Source organism: Lagopus muta, chromosome 16 (genome assembly GCF_023343835.1).
Source record: "Lagopus muta isolate bLagMut1 chromosome 16, bLagMut1 primary, whole genome shotgun sequence".
Lineage (NCBI taxonomy): Eukaryota > Metazoa > Chordata > Aves > Galliformes > Phasianidae > Lagopus > Lagopus muta.
The window spans coordinates 4458893-4471773 of NC_064448.1; the positions used below are offsets into that span (position 1 = coordinate 4458893).

Genomic DNA, 12881 nt, shown 5'->3' on the forward strand with positions numbered 1-12881 from the left:
CCCCGGCGCTGATAGCTGCGTGCTGCGGTGCCCTGCAGCTGAGGATTTGTCGATGATTAACAAAAGAACGGATCTGCACAAATCGGGAGTTCATTATAAGATAGTTTACTGTTAAAACGGATTTTTTTTTTTTTTTTTTTGCAAATAAACACTTTTTTTTTAATATATATATTTATATATTTATATATATGGTTACAAGTGATAAATTGAAAATTCTTAAATTTTTTTTTAATTTTTTTTTTTTTTTCCCCCAAAATACACTTAATGCACTAAATAACTGGCATCGACTGACAGAGACATTCGGCTATGCCATGGGATGGGTGCTGTGAGGAGAGAAAGGAAGGAGCAGAATGGGCCCAGCGTTGACGGGTGGAGGAGGACAGTGCTGCTGGGGGAGGCCTGGGGAGCAGGGCTTATGGCACCACGGGCTTGGGGGGCTCCTTCCTGCCCCCCCTGTGCCATCAGTGCTCCGTGGCGTGGGTAGCGCCGGTGCTGGATGCTGTCGGAGCCCTTGCTGGGGTGGGCTGTGTGGAGGGATGGGTCCCAGCCCCACGCACGCAGGTGTAGCCCTTATCCTGAGCTGTGGGAGGTGTGAAGATGAGTTTTGGTGGTGCTGCAGGTGTGGGATGTGGGGCTGTGGTGCCCAGGAGCAGGGGATGCCGGTGGGATGGGGGTGAGGAGATGCTGAGCTCACCGTATCACACCGATCTCAGCCCTGCCTGCTGGCGCTGCCCCAGAGCACCCAACCAGCACCAACGCAGCGCTGCTGCTCCCGGCATTGCTTTGGAATGGGAAATGAAGGTTGCCCAGAGCAAAGCAAAGCAAAGCAAAACGTTTCTCTGCATTACCAGGATGGTGCCGGGGCAGACCTGGCCTCAAGGGATGTGTGCTCGCTCTGCCCCAAAGCTCCCAGCAGCAGGTCCCTGGGGCTGCCTCCAAACGCAGCCCTGCCCATTACTGACTGGGGAGGAGCACCTCCCTGCACTTCTATGACCACTAGGTTGGTTCAATTCCTCATAAAAACGTTCCCTTTCCCCAGGGACCCATTTTCACGCGGGGCTCAGAGTTGCACCCCAGCCAGCTGCAGGCTGGGAGCACAGCCTGGTGCCAGGAGCACTGTCCCCATACCCCGACCCATCCCAGCTCCCCTCTGTCAGAGCAGCCTGCAGGGCAGGACGCCATCCCTGCTCACCTCCCCCCCCCCCCCCCCCCCTTTTTGCTCAGCTCTGCCTTTTGCCCCTCTTCTGCTGCTGTCCCCATCTGCAGCAACGCAGCATTGGTGGGAAAGGATGTGAGTCGTTCCCAAGCAGGGATGGTGCCGAGATGGGCTGTGAAGAGCAGCGAAGGAAACCGAGGGCTGAGATTTCAAGCAAACACAGTAAAAGCAGAACCTCTTCTCCCTCAAAGGTCGCCTTCCTGAGCCACGATATGGGGAAGAATGCAGGAAAACCAGAATTAAGGTTTTCTGCTCCATTACTGAGAGAAAACCACAGCGAGACGTGTCCACAACGCAGGGACAGAGGTAGCCTGGTTCCTGTCTGCACAAACACATCTCGGTCTGGGGCGCTTCCTCCGAGCCAGGTGTCACAATGACACCAATGTGGGAACACAGACACAGAATAAAGCCAGGATGGCACAATGCCCTGCAGTGACCCTGCCCCAAGGCTCGGCTTGCAACGTGCCCAGCGGTGGGGACTCACCCGAAAGCAGGACCCATGATTGTCACTTGATGCTGACCCCGTGTCCCCATTGCACACTGCCCGCAGCCCAGCGCAGGAGCTGGGTGACCAAACACCTGCTCCCCCAATCCCAAATCAGCATCTTTGGGATGAGGACCCCCAAGCGCCCTCAGGCTCTGCTCTGTCCCACCGCTCGCCCTTCCATCCCTCCCCTCACCACGCTCACATCGTTCTGCAACTTTCACTTAAACCCAAAGCCAGACCCATCCTGCAGCAACCCCTCTCCCATCAGCTCTAGCACCTGGGCGCCGTCCCCTCCTGGTGCCACCGCAAAAGCCCTGTGCCACACAGGTCTCAAGGCACATCCCTGCTGATGCACGGCCCCAATGCTGCAGCAAAAAAGTGCCACCCAATGTCTGCTGCCAGGCCCTGCTGTCCCCTGCCCCTTCCCACCTCTCCAGGCTGCCTGCACGGAACGAGCATCATTGGGAACACCGTCCTGGGAGGCTGCAGCCATGGGGGTCCAAGAGCAGGTGGGGATCCAATGCCGGCTCTGCTGCTATTGCACTTTTCTTTTGCTCAAGCATCACCAGTTTTGCACAGAGGTGGAAGGTTGGGAGGGGACGTCAGCAGGGCCCCCCCCCGGGGCACGGGCACAGCCTCAGGGGTGTGTACATGGGCAGAGGGGGCGAGAGTGGTCCAGCTTGCTCAATCCTGCTTGTTTTCCAGTGTGAAACAAGGTCCATGATTTGCTTAAAGTGGTTAATTGGTATTTCCTGTCTTTTTTTTTTGTGACTTTTTTTTTTTTTGTTAAAAAAAAAAAAAAAAAAAAAAGGGGGAGTGAGAGAAGGAAGGGGAGGGGGGTGGAAAACTGGGAGCGACCCCCACCCTGTTACCCTGGGCTGTAAACGAATCCTTGCAGATGAGTCTCTGAATGCTCACTTCTCGGGCACCTTGCTGACTCCCCCCTTGCGCTGGCTGGGAGCTTTGGGGCCACGCTCATCTCCATCGGAGCTGCATCGGGAGCCCTCCCAGTGCTCAGGGCTTTTCTTGTGATTAGTCTTTGCTGCCACGCTCTCTCTGTTCTTCAGGGATGTTTCCAGAGGCCTCTCCTTGGGTTTTCTCCCTCTTTTCTTCCCGTTTGTGCTTTTTTTTTTTTCCTCCTTGCTGGATGAAAGCTGCTCCCTGTTTTTCTTTTTCCGGGCTGTTTCTGAGGAGGTTCGGAACCAGTTCTGTGTCCATGGGTTACAACAGAGACGGTTAGCGACTGGCCTTGGGCTGCCTGAGGACCTTCCTGCCCTCTTTCCCCACATTCTCACCCCCCCATGCCCCACTGCTATCACCTTCCCAAGGGCACACAGACTGGCATCAGCCTGTGGGTGCTGGGGACACCGAGCCCCTCAGCCTGGGATGCCAAATCAGTGCCACGCCACCACGTCACCACTACTGACGGGAGCTGCCGTGCTCTGCTCCTTGCTGGAGAAGGAAAGAGCCAGCATGAGCGCATGGCAGGGACCTGAAAGTGGAGCTTTCTTACCTCCGAGTGAGCTTTGATGATGTGGTACTTGACCCCACTCTCAGAGCTGAACTCCTTCTGGCACAGCAGGCAGCGGTATTTGCCCACTGAATGCTCCCCCTGCAAGACAGAGCGCACTGCTGCACCCCACGCTGAGCCAACGCACCCCTCCCCTTCTCCTTCCCAGCCAAAGCAGGCTGACACTTCAACCCAGAAGCAACAGAAAAGAAACATTCCTTTCTAAAGCACCAGAACTGCCACAGCTGCACCTTCTGCTCCGCACGCAGCGAGTGCTGGCCGTGCAGCAGCCATAGCTGTGCTGGTGCTGCACTGACACGGCGTGTGTCCGCATGGCCACGTGGGCTCATTTCCTCACTGTCAGCAGATCTGTGATCTACTGGGACTGAGCCCTCAGCTAATTTATGTCCGACAGGCTCACCTAATTTTCCTTTTATGCTGGCGAGGAGACGCAGCCACTGCTGGATTTCTGTCATTAGAGCCCTTCTGGGGATGACTGATCTCCCAGCTCTGCCGCAGTTCACGACTCGGGGGAGATAATGTGTTCTCTATTGACGAGGGGTTTATGGATGGGCCTCTTCAGGCAATATATCCACTCCGTGGGGATTTCCCCATAGCTGGCTCTGCGCCGTAAATCTGCAGCTAGACAGGGTTCCCGTTTGGGAGACAGGCAGGATGTGGGCAGCCTGGCCCCATAAATCCTCATGTAAGGATCATCTTGGCCCATGTGAGGGTGGGCTGTGCCTGGGAGCCTCCTCCACTCTTAGTGCCCAGCTGTGCTGTGGGCCACGCCAGGCTCACCTGACCTGGGGGTGCAGCTGTATACAAAAAATGTTCTTCCAACTGCTGGCTGCTTTCTGTGCGCAGCACCAGAGCTGGAAAAAGGCTCCATTTTCTCCCTGAAACCATTTGCTGGTTCTGCATGCCAGCAAAGGAACTGCTGCAGCCTCCTGAGCTTGCACTTTTATCCTGGATGAATACTTCTTCTGCCGGATCTCTGCAGCCCACTTTCTAAATGATCTCATTAGGGGCTGATGTTCCAGCTAGTGCTGGAGGAGTGCTGGAGTTTGCGTTCTTAATAACGATGGGGTATTTATTGGAGCTGCCTCCTGGAAGCTGCATTCAATGGAAGCTGCAGCTGGAAATGTTTCAGGGTATAAAGCTTTATGAGCTCTTACCCAGTTCCCTATGCTGAGCGTTCCTCCCGCAGTGGCTGCAGGCAACCGGAATCCCAGGCCAGGTGCTGGCCCTGGCCACAGATGAGTTGGGAGCTGCAGGAGCTGTGCAGGGGCTGCTATGCGTTGTTCTGGGGTTTGCACAGGAGAGAGCTCTCCTCCAAGGCTCAGGTTTTGGTTAAGTCTTCTCTGTGACTTCCATCAGGCAGGACGTGACACCATGGCTGTGGGTGTGATCCTGCCCAGGATGGAGCTGGGCTCTGCAGCAGTGCCACAGCTGGGCAGTGACATGTTGATGGCAGCGTGTCACTCAGCCAGCCCTCTCTGCAGAGCTCATGCCCTGCCCTCAGCCAGGGCACTGCAGGCAGCTTCCACCCCTCCCAGCGCTGGCTGGAAGCCACAGGGATGTGGTCACAGTCCTTTAACCCATGTCACTGTCCCTAGGAATGCTACTCTCAAATGAGCCGTGGGCATGGAAGGACAAAACCAATGCCACCATCGAGCCAAACCTGTGAAATGAGGAACCTACCTTGTTGCAGTTGGCCAGGTGAGCTTTCAACCCCGAGACGCTGGAGTAAATGGCTTCACAGCACTGCAGAAACAAACAGAGGAGGGTTTTTGCCATGATCCCTCATCTCTGTGCTTTCCTCCATCCCACGTCCAGGAGCCTGCTGTGCCAGCAAGGCCACAGGTCTGGGCTGAGCAGCATGAGGTTAATGCTCTGCGAGGCACCCAGGGCTCCGGTCACACGTTTCCTATTAGTGCTAATGGGAGTCATGTGGCCACATCCTTCTACAACGAGCTGAAAAATGTCTCCCTTAAATGTCTCCGTGAAAAACGTACATTTGGGAGCAGTCAGGAGGTCCTGCTGGGCTACAGGAGTTCTTGGAGCCACAGCAGACGCTTAATGAAGGAGAGAAATCACCCGGGCAGCAGCATGACCAGTTTCTGAGCAACGTCTTTTCAAAGTGCCTGTGTATGACATTAATTAGGCAGCGCGTCTCCCTCGGCCTTGTGGTAACAGTTTCGTTCAAATTTCCCATTACCAAGGCTTTGTTTCAGATTATAAATCACTGGCCCAGCACGAGGGTGGAGTTCATCTCCCTGCGAGCTCAGGCCAAGGCTGTGCTTTACAGCGAGATGGAGCACACATACCATGTCCTGGAGGCCTCTGCCTATCCCAGCACTTCAAAAAAAGTAAAAAAGAACATATAAAAAGACTTAAAACCAGCTCCAGCTTTGCTCTGGGAAAAGCAGGTTCGGTGCAGAAAAAGGCTTAGCACAGATTGTGCAGCCTTCCCCCAGTGCTGGTGCTGAGAGCTCCCCACAAGCAAAGTCCAAAGCACATGGTGCAGCCTGACCCCGGTGCCAGGGACTGAGCAGTACCCAGTAAGAACCTGACACTGGTGGGGTTTTGCCCCTCAAACTCCCCCTGCCTCCTGCAGAGCAAAACCAGACTGGTCCAGAGATGAGAAAAGGTGCTCACGTTATTGGGACAGTTGATGTGGCCCTTCTCCTTCACTTCATTCTTCCAGCTTTCCAGCAGCCTTGGATTCAGCTTTGGAAGTCCTGGCCGGGTGTAGTTGAGCTGCAAACAATGGGAGATGATTAGTGGAGTGGCACGCACCGGTCCCATCCTTGGTGGAGTCCTTAGGCAAAACCAAATGGGTTTTTGCCCCTACCATGGAAGTAAAGAGAGGCCAAAAATGCTTTGGGAAGCTGCCCTACAGGATGTCACCCCCTGGGAGTGGCTCTCCTTCCACCAGTGAAGGGACAGGACAGCAGGAATAGCAGGGCAAGAACCGTGGCCACCTCTGTGGTGACAAAAGTCTCTCATGCTCCTGCTCCCTGGGCACATACCCCAGTGCTGCACGGGGCCAGGCCCTGTGCTATTGGTGCCCTGTGTCACAGCTGCCCTTCGGCCATGTTTCATAACCCACAGAACAAACAGCCCTGCACACTGGGCAGAAGGGATGATGCCAAGTTTGAAGAGCCTGCATGGCTGCCTTCCACCCCAATAATGAGCAGAGCCTATTAAACAATGAAAGGCTCTTGTGTCTCTGCCTCTCCTGGCAGGGCAGCTCTTCCCAAGTGCTTTTAATTACTACTTTATTAGTGACTTGGAGGTTTAGCACAGCGGGCTGGCCCTTCCCGCTCTCTTTCTGCATGTTCAGCACACACAGGAGCAGCTGTGGCACCTCATGCCCAGTGCCCGCTGTGGCACACGGCTATATGCTCCATGGGGCTGCAGCACAGAGCTGCCCTTGGCCATATGTGTGCCAACAGGAGCTCTGCAGGGACGCTGATCATGTCCTGAACTCCCAGTTTGCTCGGTGGCAGAGCATGGCAGGGTGAGCTTACAGGTCGCAGTGAGTGGGTGCAGGTACCTGAGCAGCTTTATGGCCCTGCAGCTCTACTGGCACACTGATATATCCCTGCTCTCCAGAGAGGAGACGTGCACAAACCACGCTTGCAGAGAAGTGCAAACCCAAGCTGTTTCATCCAAGTGTGCACATCAAACTCTGCACTCCCGTTTCTGACAATGCAGGGAGGTGGCTGGCTGTATTTGTTTCCCAGTTGTGACTTTTCCTGGACGTGCTGATAAGCAGCAGATTTGCCTTTGTCCAGCTGGGTCGTGCTGCTCCAAAACCTCCTCCTCCTTGCCACTGAGCCTGAGGTACCAGTGATGGCGAGGGTTGGCTGTAGATGTTGTCACATCAACTCAGGAGGTCCCCTCTGCCCTCACCTCGGCACGCAGCCAGGGAAGGGAGAAGGGGCAAAAGGACTTGCGAAACGGCGGTAGGGACGTTACTAAGGATGGATGTGGAAATATGCCCCAAGGCCTGGTGTGCTGTGGTTCTGTCGTGCTCTGCAGCCACGAGGATGCCAGCAGAGCTCTTTGAAGCACTGGGATGGTGCTCGTCAACCACTCGGGGAAGGCAATGCCACCTCCGGGGGAGAACACAGGGCTCCCTTTTTGTCATTGATGCTGAGAGCTGGGATGCCAGCCGGCCTCCTTAATTAAAAGCCAATCAATCCCATGAATGAGCAAACATTAATGGTAACCGCACACAGCCCCAGCAACAACCTCTCCCTCTGCTTGTCCCCAAGGAGGAGGTGGGGGGAGATGCTCAGAGATGCGGATTCCGCTGCTCCGGATCCCACTGCAGAGAAGAATCCCTCCCCGCTCCGCTCCAACAGGCACTGCACAATAACATGCACATCCCACGTCTTCCCAGGGCGCTGCGGTTCTAGGAATGTCAAAGCCATCTTTATGTCTCTATTAAGAAGGAGCCCCAGGCATGGAATATTTTATTTTCTACCATTTATTTTCCTCAAACAGCCCGTAAGTGAAAATCTTCATGGCCAAATCGTTAAACGACTACAACTGGTTTTGGCCACGGCCCATCTCCCCTGAACAGTTGAAGGATGCTAGGGTGGGAAGGCTCGTTCTCTTTGACTGACAGTTTTATTTAATTAACTTTCATATTTCCATCCTCTCTGCTCCCCAGACAGCTCTCCCCTTCCCCAAAATATATTGCAACAAATGAGAACCATGTGTTCTGCCTCGGCCCCAGCCAACATCTTCCCCTCCAACAGACCTGCCGCGGTACGGGGTCCTCAGCCCCTCGGGTCGCCCCGTGCTCCTGCCCCACGGAAACCACAGCTCATTCCATCCTGGAGGCAAAGCCAAAGCACAGTCGGCGGTGGGCTGGAAGCTGCTGCAATGCACAGGGCAGCTCTGCCACCCAGCCAGGGCTCTCGAGAGAGGGCAGGGAGGAAGGACAGGTCCCCATGTGGTCCTCACCCGACCTTGCACCGGGATCTGGCTCAGCTCACCAGTGAGATGAGTTTGCAGGGCTCAGCCCAGCTTCAGGACTTCTGTGGGGACTGCAGAGCCATTGTGTTGGGAGATAGACCTCAGCCAGATTTTTCTGGTCTAGAATGTATTCTGGTTCCAGTATGGGGTTTTCTTAAAGACTCGAGCCCGCAGATGACTTTTGCCCTCCAGCTTTCAAACTGGCCTACACCAGCCCTTTGCTGAGAGCAGTGACTCTGCCAGGACTCACAGCCCTGGCCACGTGTGAGAGCAGCCTGGCACCGCAGTGCCATGCAGACCCCATGCCATGAGCAGACCCCAAAGGCTGGGGACGGGGTGGCTGTGTGCCCCCCTCTCCCCCTCCCTCCCACCACATGAACCCAACAGCTCTGGCACAAAGCTCATCTGGGACCAGACCTTCCCTTCTCGCTGCAACCAGAAATGAGGCACCCCACCTGGAGCTGTCACCGATTAATAACTCATTAACCCAGCAGTCTAAAGCAGCTTGAGTAGAGCAGGCAGGCAGCTCTCTCCAGGAGCGAGCACAAAAGCAAACTGTTCCCTGAAGAGTCCAAGAAGAACCAGGATATGGGGCCAGAGCTCACTGTGGCAAAAAGACATCCTTCCCCTAAAAACCTCTGAGAGCACAAGCTGTTTCACAGGGATGCAGAGAAAGCATCAAACCATGACCTAAGCTGGGTTTCCACAGCATTTTATCCCATCTCACCTCTTCTCTACGGGGCTGCTTCTCTGAAGCCAGCCTCCAAAAAGGGTCAGGGCATTCCTCTGCAGACAGGGATTGCAGGGCCCAGCCCAGGTGGTGACTCCCAACCTCTCGCCCCTCCTGCCCAAAGCTGGAATCCTCCCTCAGCAGCACAGGGGCAGAGTTGAGCCTTACAGTGGGTAGGTGTATAGGTACAGTGGGCAGGGTGCAGGATGGCTCCAGCAAAGGCCAGAGGAGACTCAGAGGATCGGCAACATCTTCATGGAGCTTCTGAAAGGGGATTTTTCCCAGAAAAGCAGCAGGGGTGTGTCCTTCCCCATCTGACATCCTCAGCAAGCGGCCGTTGTGAAATACCCCATCTGTTTCAGCTTATCCAGAGGCAAATAAAGATCAGTGCGAGAAAATAAGACTCCAGTGTATATTTAGAAGTGCTGGATTTGGTTAGTGCAGAATGAAGGCATTGCAGGGCCTGGGATCTGAGCAGCAATCGTTTATTCTGATGCCATTGCTTTGGTGCGAAGGAATCCACCCTCCTGGGAAAAGGCGAATGCATCTCACCATGGGCCACCAACGGGATCCGGAGCCACAATCCCTCCCCAGCCAGGAACAGCTGTGGCATGAGGGTTGCAGTGGGTCACTGGGAGCTTGGGGACAGAGCTCTGAAGCAAACGGCGAGCAGCCTGGGCACATCCAACCATTGCTGGGAGCTGCCTGGAGCTGGGAAGCATCGATCCATCTGGGATGCTGCAGATCTTGCAGAGATGGCATTGGTGCAGAGGCAATCTGCTGCTGGCCCCCAGCATCTCACCTCTCCCTGGGTCCAGCGAGGGGCCTGTGGGTCAGCAGCATACATCCAACAACTGGAAACAGCCCGTGGGAAGAAGAGGTGGCGGCGTGCTGGGAACCATCTGCCCTGGTCATGGTTGGCCTGCATTTGTCTTCCTGCAGCCCCAGCAGCTCTGGGTTGTCAGAGCCCTTGGAGGGACTGCCACAGCTTGTGCTCAGCAGCAGTGCTGGAGCAATGCAGAGGGACGCAGGGATACAGGGATGCTGACCTTTGCTCCTGTGCAGCCCAGGGCCAGACCCACTGCAGAACAGTTCTGCCAGCACGGCTGAATCTGATCCTGAGGAAACAGCTATTTTTGCTGTATTTGGGGGATGCTGGAATGTTTTCCATACACTTAACTGAAGTACCTTTTAAACACAAGCTGGTTCTGAGCGATGCAAGGCGCTACCCAGCAGTGCTGGACCCAGCAGAGCTCCCACTGTCTCCCACCTCCCCCAGCACTGCGCCTCAAGAAAAGATGGCACAGACTGAGCAGCTGATATTTGAGAATGTTGTCAAGGAAACGTGACAGCCACTGCAAGACGTGCCCAGAGACAGACACTCACAGCTACACACGCATTGCTCCCTGCACTGACCTCAAATTTATCTGTGCAACACAAGCCTGGCACAGCTGGGGACAGCAGGAACAGCAGCACGTGCAGGGCTAAGGGTCCCACTCCTTCAGACCAAGAGCCTCGTTTGCCACCTGGGATCTGGTCCAACTCCCCTCTCTCTTGCTTTTCAACCCCAATCTGCTTCCACCATCCTCCCTGCGTGTCGTTTTCTTAGCACTGATGTGGGGCTCACATTAAACAATCAGATTCTGAACATGTGAAACGTCTCATAAAAAGCACAAAGGAATGTCATGGTGCAGCTGTGCTAGGGGCTGAAACCCTTCTGATGTCTTTGTACACTCACACATAGGTCTGGTGTGCAATACCCAAAGTCAATAGAAAGGAGGAAAAGAAGAATGAGTGAAAGGGGAAAAGACAGCACAACACCTCTCCTCCCTGAGGACTGCAGAGCATTTTAAATGAAACAGCTCCTTTGGGCTTGGTTATTTTTATGCTATAAATGCATTACAGCTGAAGTCATCTGGAAACACACTGGGGAAATCAAAAGTGTTCAGTGAGCGCTAGCTCTAAACTTCCAGTTCTGCTCCAAGACGGGTGGTGGCACCACGGCCTGATCCTTCTCTAAGCTGGGCACCTCATGGAGATGCCAGGACACATATGAATGATGCCAGTTTGTTTGTGTGCTAGTTTCCTGCCTGCCTGCTGCAAGTCAGTGAGCTCAGTGCCTCTGCAGGACAATGTGCCAAGAGCACACACTGCAGGCTGCAGTAGTGTAAAGGCACTTCCACTGCTAGGTGGGCTGCTCAGCACTACATTTACCATCACTGCTAATTCACTGAATACACAGCATACCAGACATGTGAGGGCTCAGCCACCTGGGGCCACGCTGCCCTTCCACGATCTCTGTGTACACCCAGCCCGAAACAAGGAGAAAGCAAATCCTCCTACCCGCTTAGTTTCGGGTACCAGGTCGTCCTTCATCCTCCGTTTGGTCCAGTCCCTGGCGAGCTCATCCTCTGCTATCTCCTGAAGGTGGAACACGGCCACTTGAGCCGATGTGCGACGGATGCGGCCACTCGGGGTCCTTTCAAAATCCTCTATGGGGGTGGGCTCTGGCTTCACCTCTGGCTCCTCTGGCGGCTGCAAAAGGGATATTGCTATGAGTAGGGGAGAAGAGGTAAGCTCCAGTCCTGGGATGCGGACACTCAGGCTCAGGTTATGTTTGCCAACCTGCTGCGTGCCGGAGAGGGCTGCAGAAACACCAGCACGCCAAGGTAGGGGCCACAGGCACACACACAACTACCTCCTCCCACCGCCACCCAGCCTGAGCACTGCTGATGGCATTCCTCCATACTCTCAGGCTTCTCATTTGTACAAACATCCCCATTTATTAGTTACAGGGTTATCAGAGTCAGATGCAGTGCCAGCAGGGATCAACAGAACAGAAAAGGATGCTCCCCAGGGATGGATCCCGCCACCCCAGGGCTTGTGAGTAGCTGGCCCTGAGGACACGATCTGATATTTGTTTTGCAACCAGGGATGGAGAGCTGGCTGGAGGACAGAGGAATTACTGGTCACTCCCCTCACTTAAAAACAGCTCCCTGCTTTTTTAGAGGGGCAGGGAGAGCTGTTGCTTGCTCCCCACCTAAACTGCACGGTACAACACACACGTAGTAATGTGAATGGAGAGAACAACATCAGTCTGACATCTGCACCTGCCTTGCCTGGCCCGGCTCTGCCTGGCTCGCTCCTGCCCACAGGCTCTGCAGCTCTGCAGTCACCCCCAGCGAGGGATGGCCCCACTTCTTGGGTTGCAGAGGTGTCTGGGGGGCTCACTGAGGCCGGGTGTTCTGACCGTACATGGTAATCATGGCCAGCCTTGGATTTGTATTTCTTCCCGCAGTGAGGGCAGCTGAAGACAGGCTTGTCAGCCTCGGCGAGTTGCTTCCCACAGCGCTTCTGGTGGTACTGGTAGCCCATCAGGCTGGAGAAGTTGGCTGCGCAGCCCTGCAGAGGTGGGGCAAAGAGAGGGGTGAGGGTGGGCTGTGGCAAAGCGGTTAAGGTGCCATCGATCTGGGCACGGCTGGGACATGTCCTGCTCTGCAAACCCCTCTGAGACACGGGGGAATCACCAGCCCCGGTGACACGGAGAGGCAGAGGGAGCAGTCCCAGTGCCCCGTGCTACCTGCCCTGCTCTGACACACAGACAGGGCTCCCCAGACAGACAGACAGACGGCGGGCAGGGAGCAGCGAGTGGCAGGCAGGCATTGCCAAGTATGCTACGCACAGAGCAAACCAGCTGCAGAGACAAACCTCAGCCACACGCCCCTGTTACCTGTTCGTGACTTGTCTGCAACCGCCTTGTCACCATTTTGGTGCTGTTCGGTTGATTTTTACACTGTGCCCAGGACACCACCAGCAGCCCTGTGCCCCTTGCTGGGTTCAGGAGGCAGAACTTGGCCTTCAGTGCTCCTCAACCCGCTCTGCTGTCACCCTCTTACTGGGAGCCAGAGGGACGGGGATGGGGATGGGGACAGGGACAGCTGAG

At 55.1% G+C, this 12881-nt stretch overlaps 1 protein-coding gene across 6 annotated transcripts in view; it reads right to left on the reverse strand.

Moving 5' to 3' along the window:
- Positions 1-189: 189 nt before the first annotated feature.
- ZNF512B (zinc finger protein 512B) overlaps positions 190-12881 on the reverse strand; it is a 29856-nt gene continuing 17164 nt past the window's right edge. For all 6 annotated transcript variants that reach the window (XM_048962673.1, XM_048962678.1, XM_048962676.1 and 3 more), the window contains 6 exons: positions 12053-12340; positions 11282-11473; positions 5875-5976; positions 4918-4980; positions 3217-3315; positions 190-2911 (listed from right to left, as the gene is read on the reverse strand). In XM_048962673.1, the coding sequence (XP_048818630.1) occupies positions 2618-2911; positions 3217-3315; positions 4918-4980; positions 5875-5976; positions 11282-11473; positions 12053-12340 (1038 nt within the window). In that variant the 3' untranslated portion in view covers positions 190-2617. The remainder of the gene's footprint in view (positions 2912-3216; positions 3316-4917; positions 4981-5874; positions 5977-11281; positions 11474-12052; positions 12341-12881) is intronic.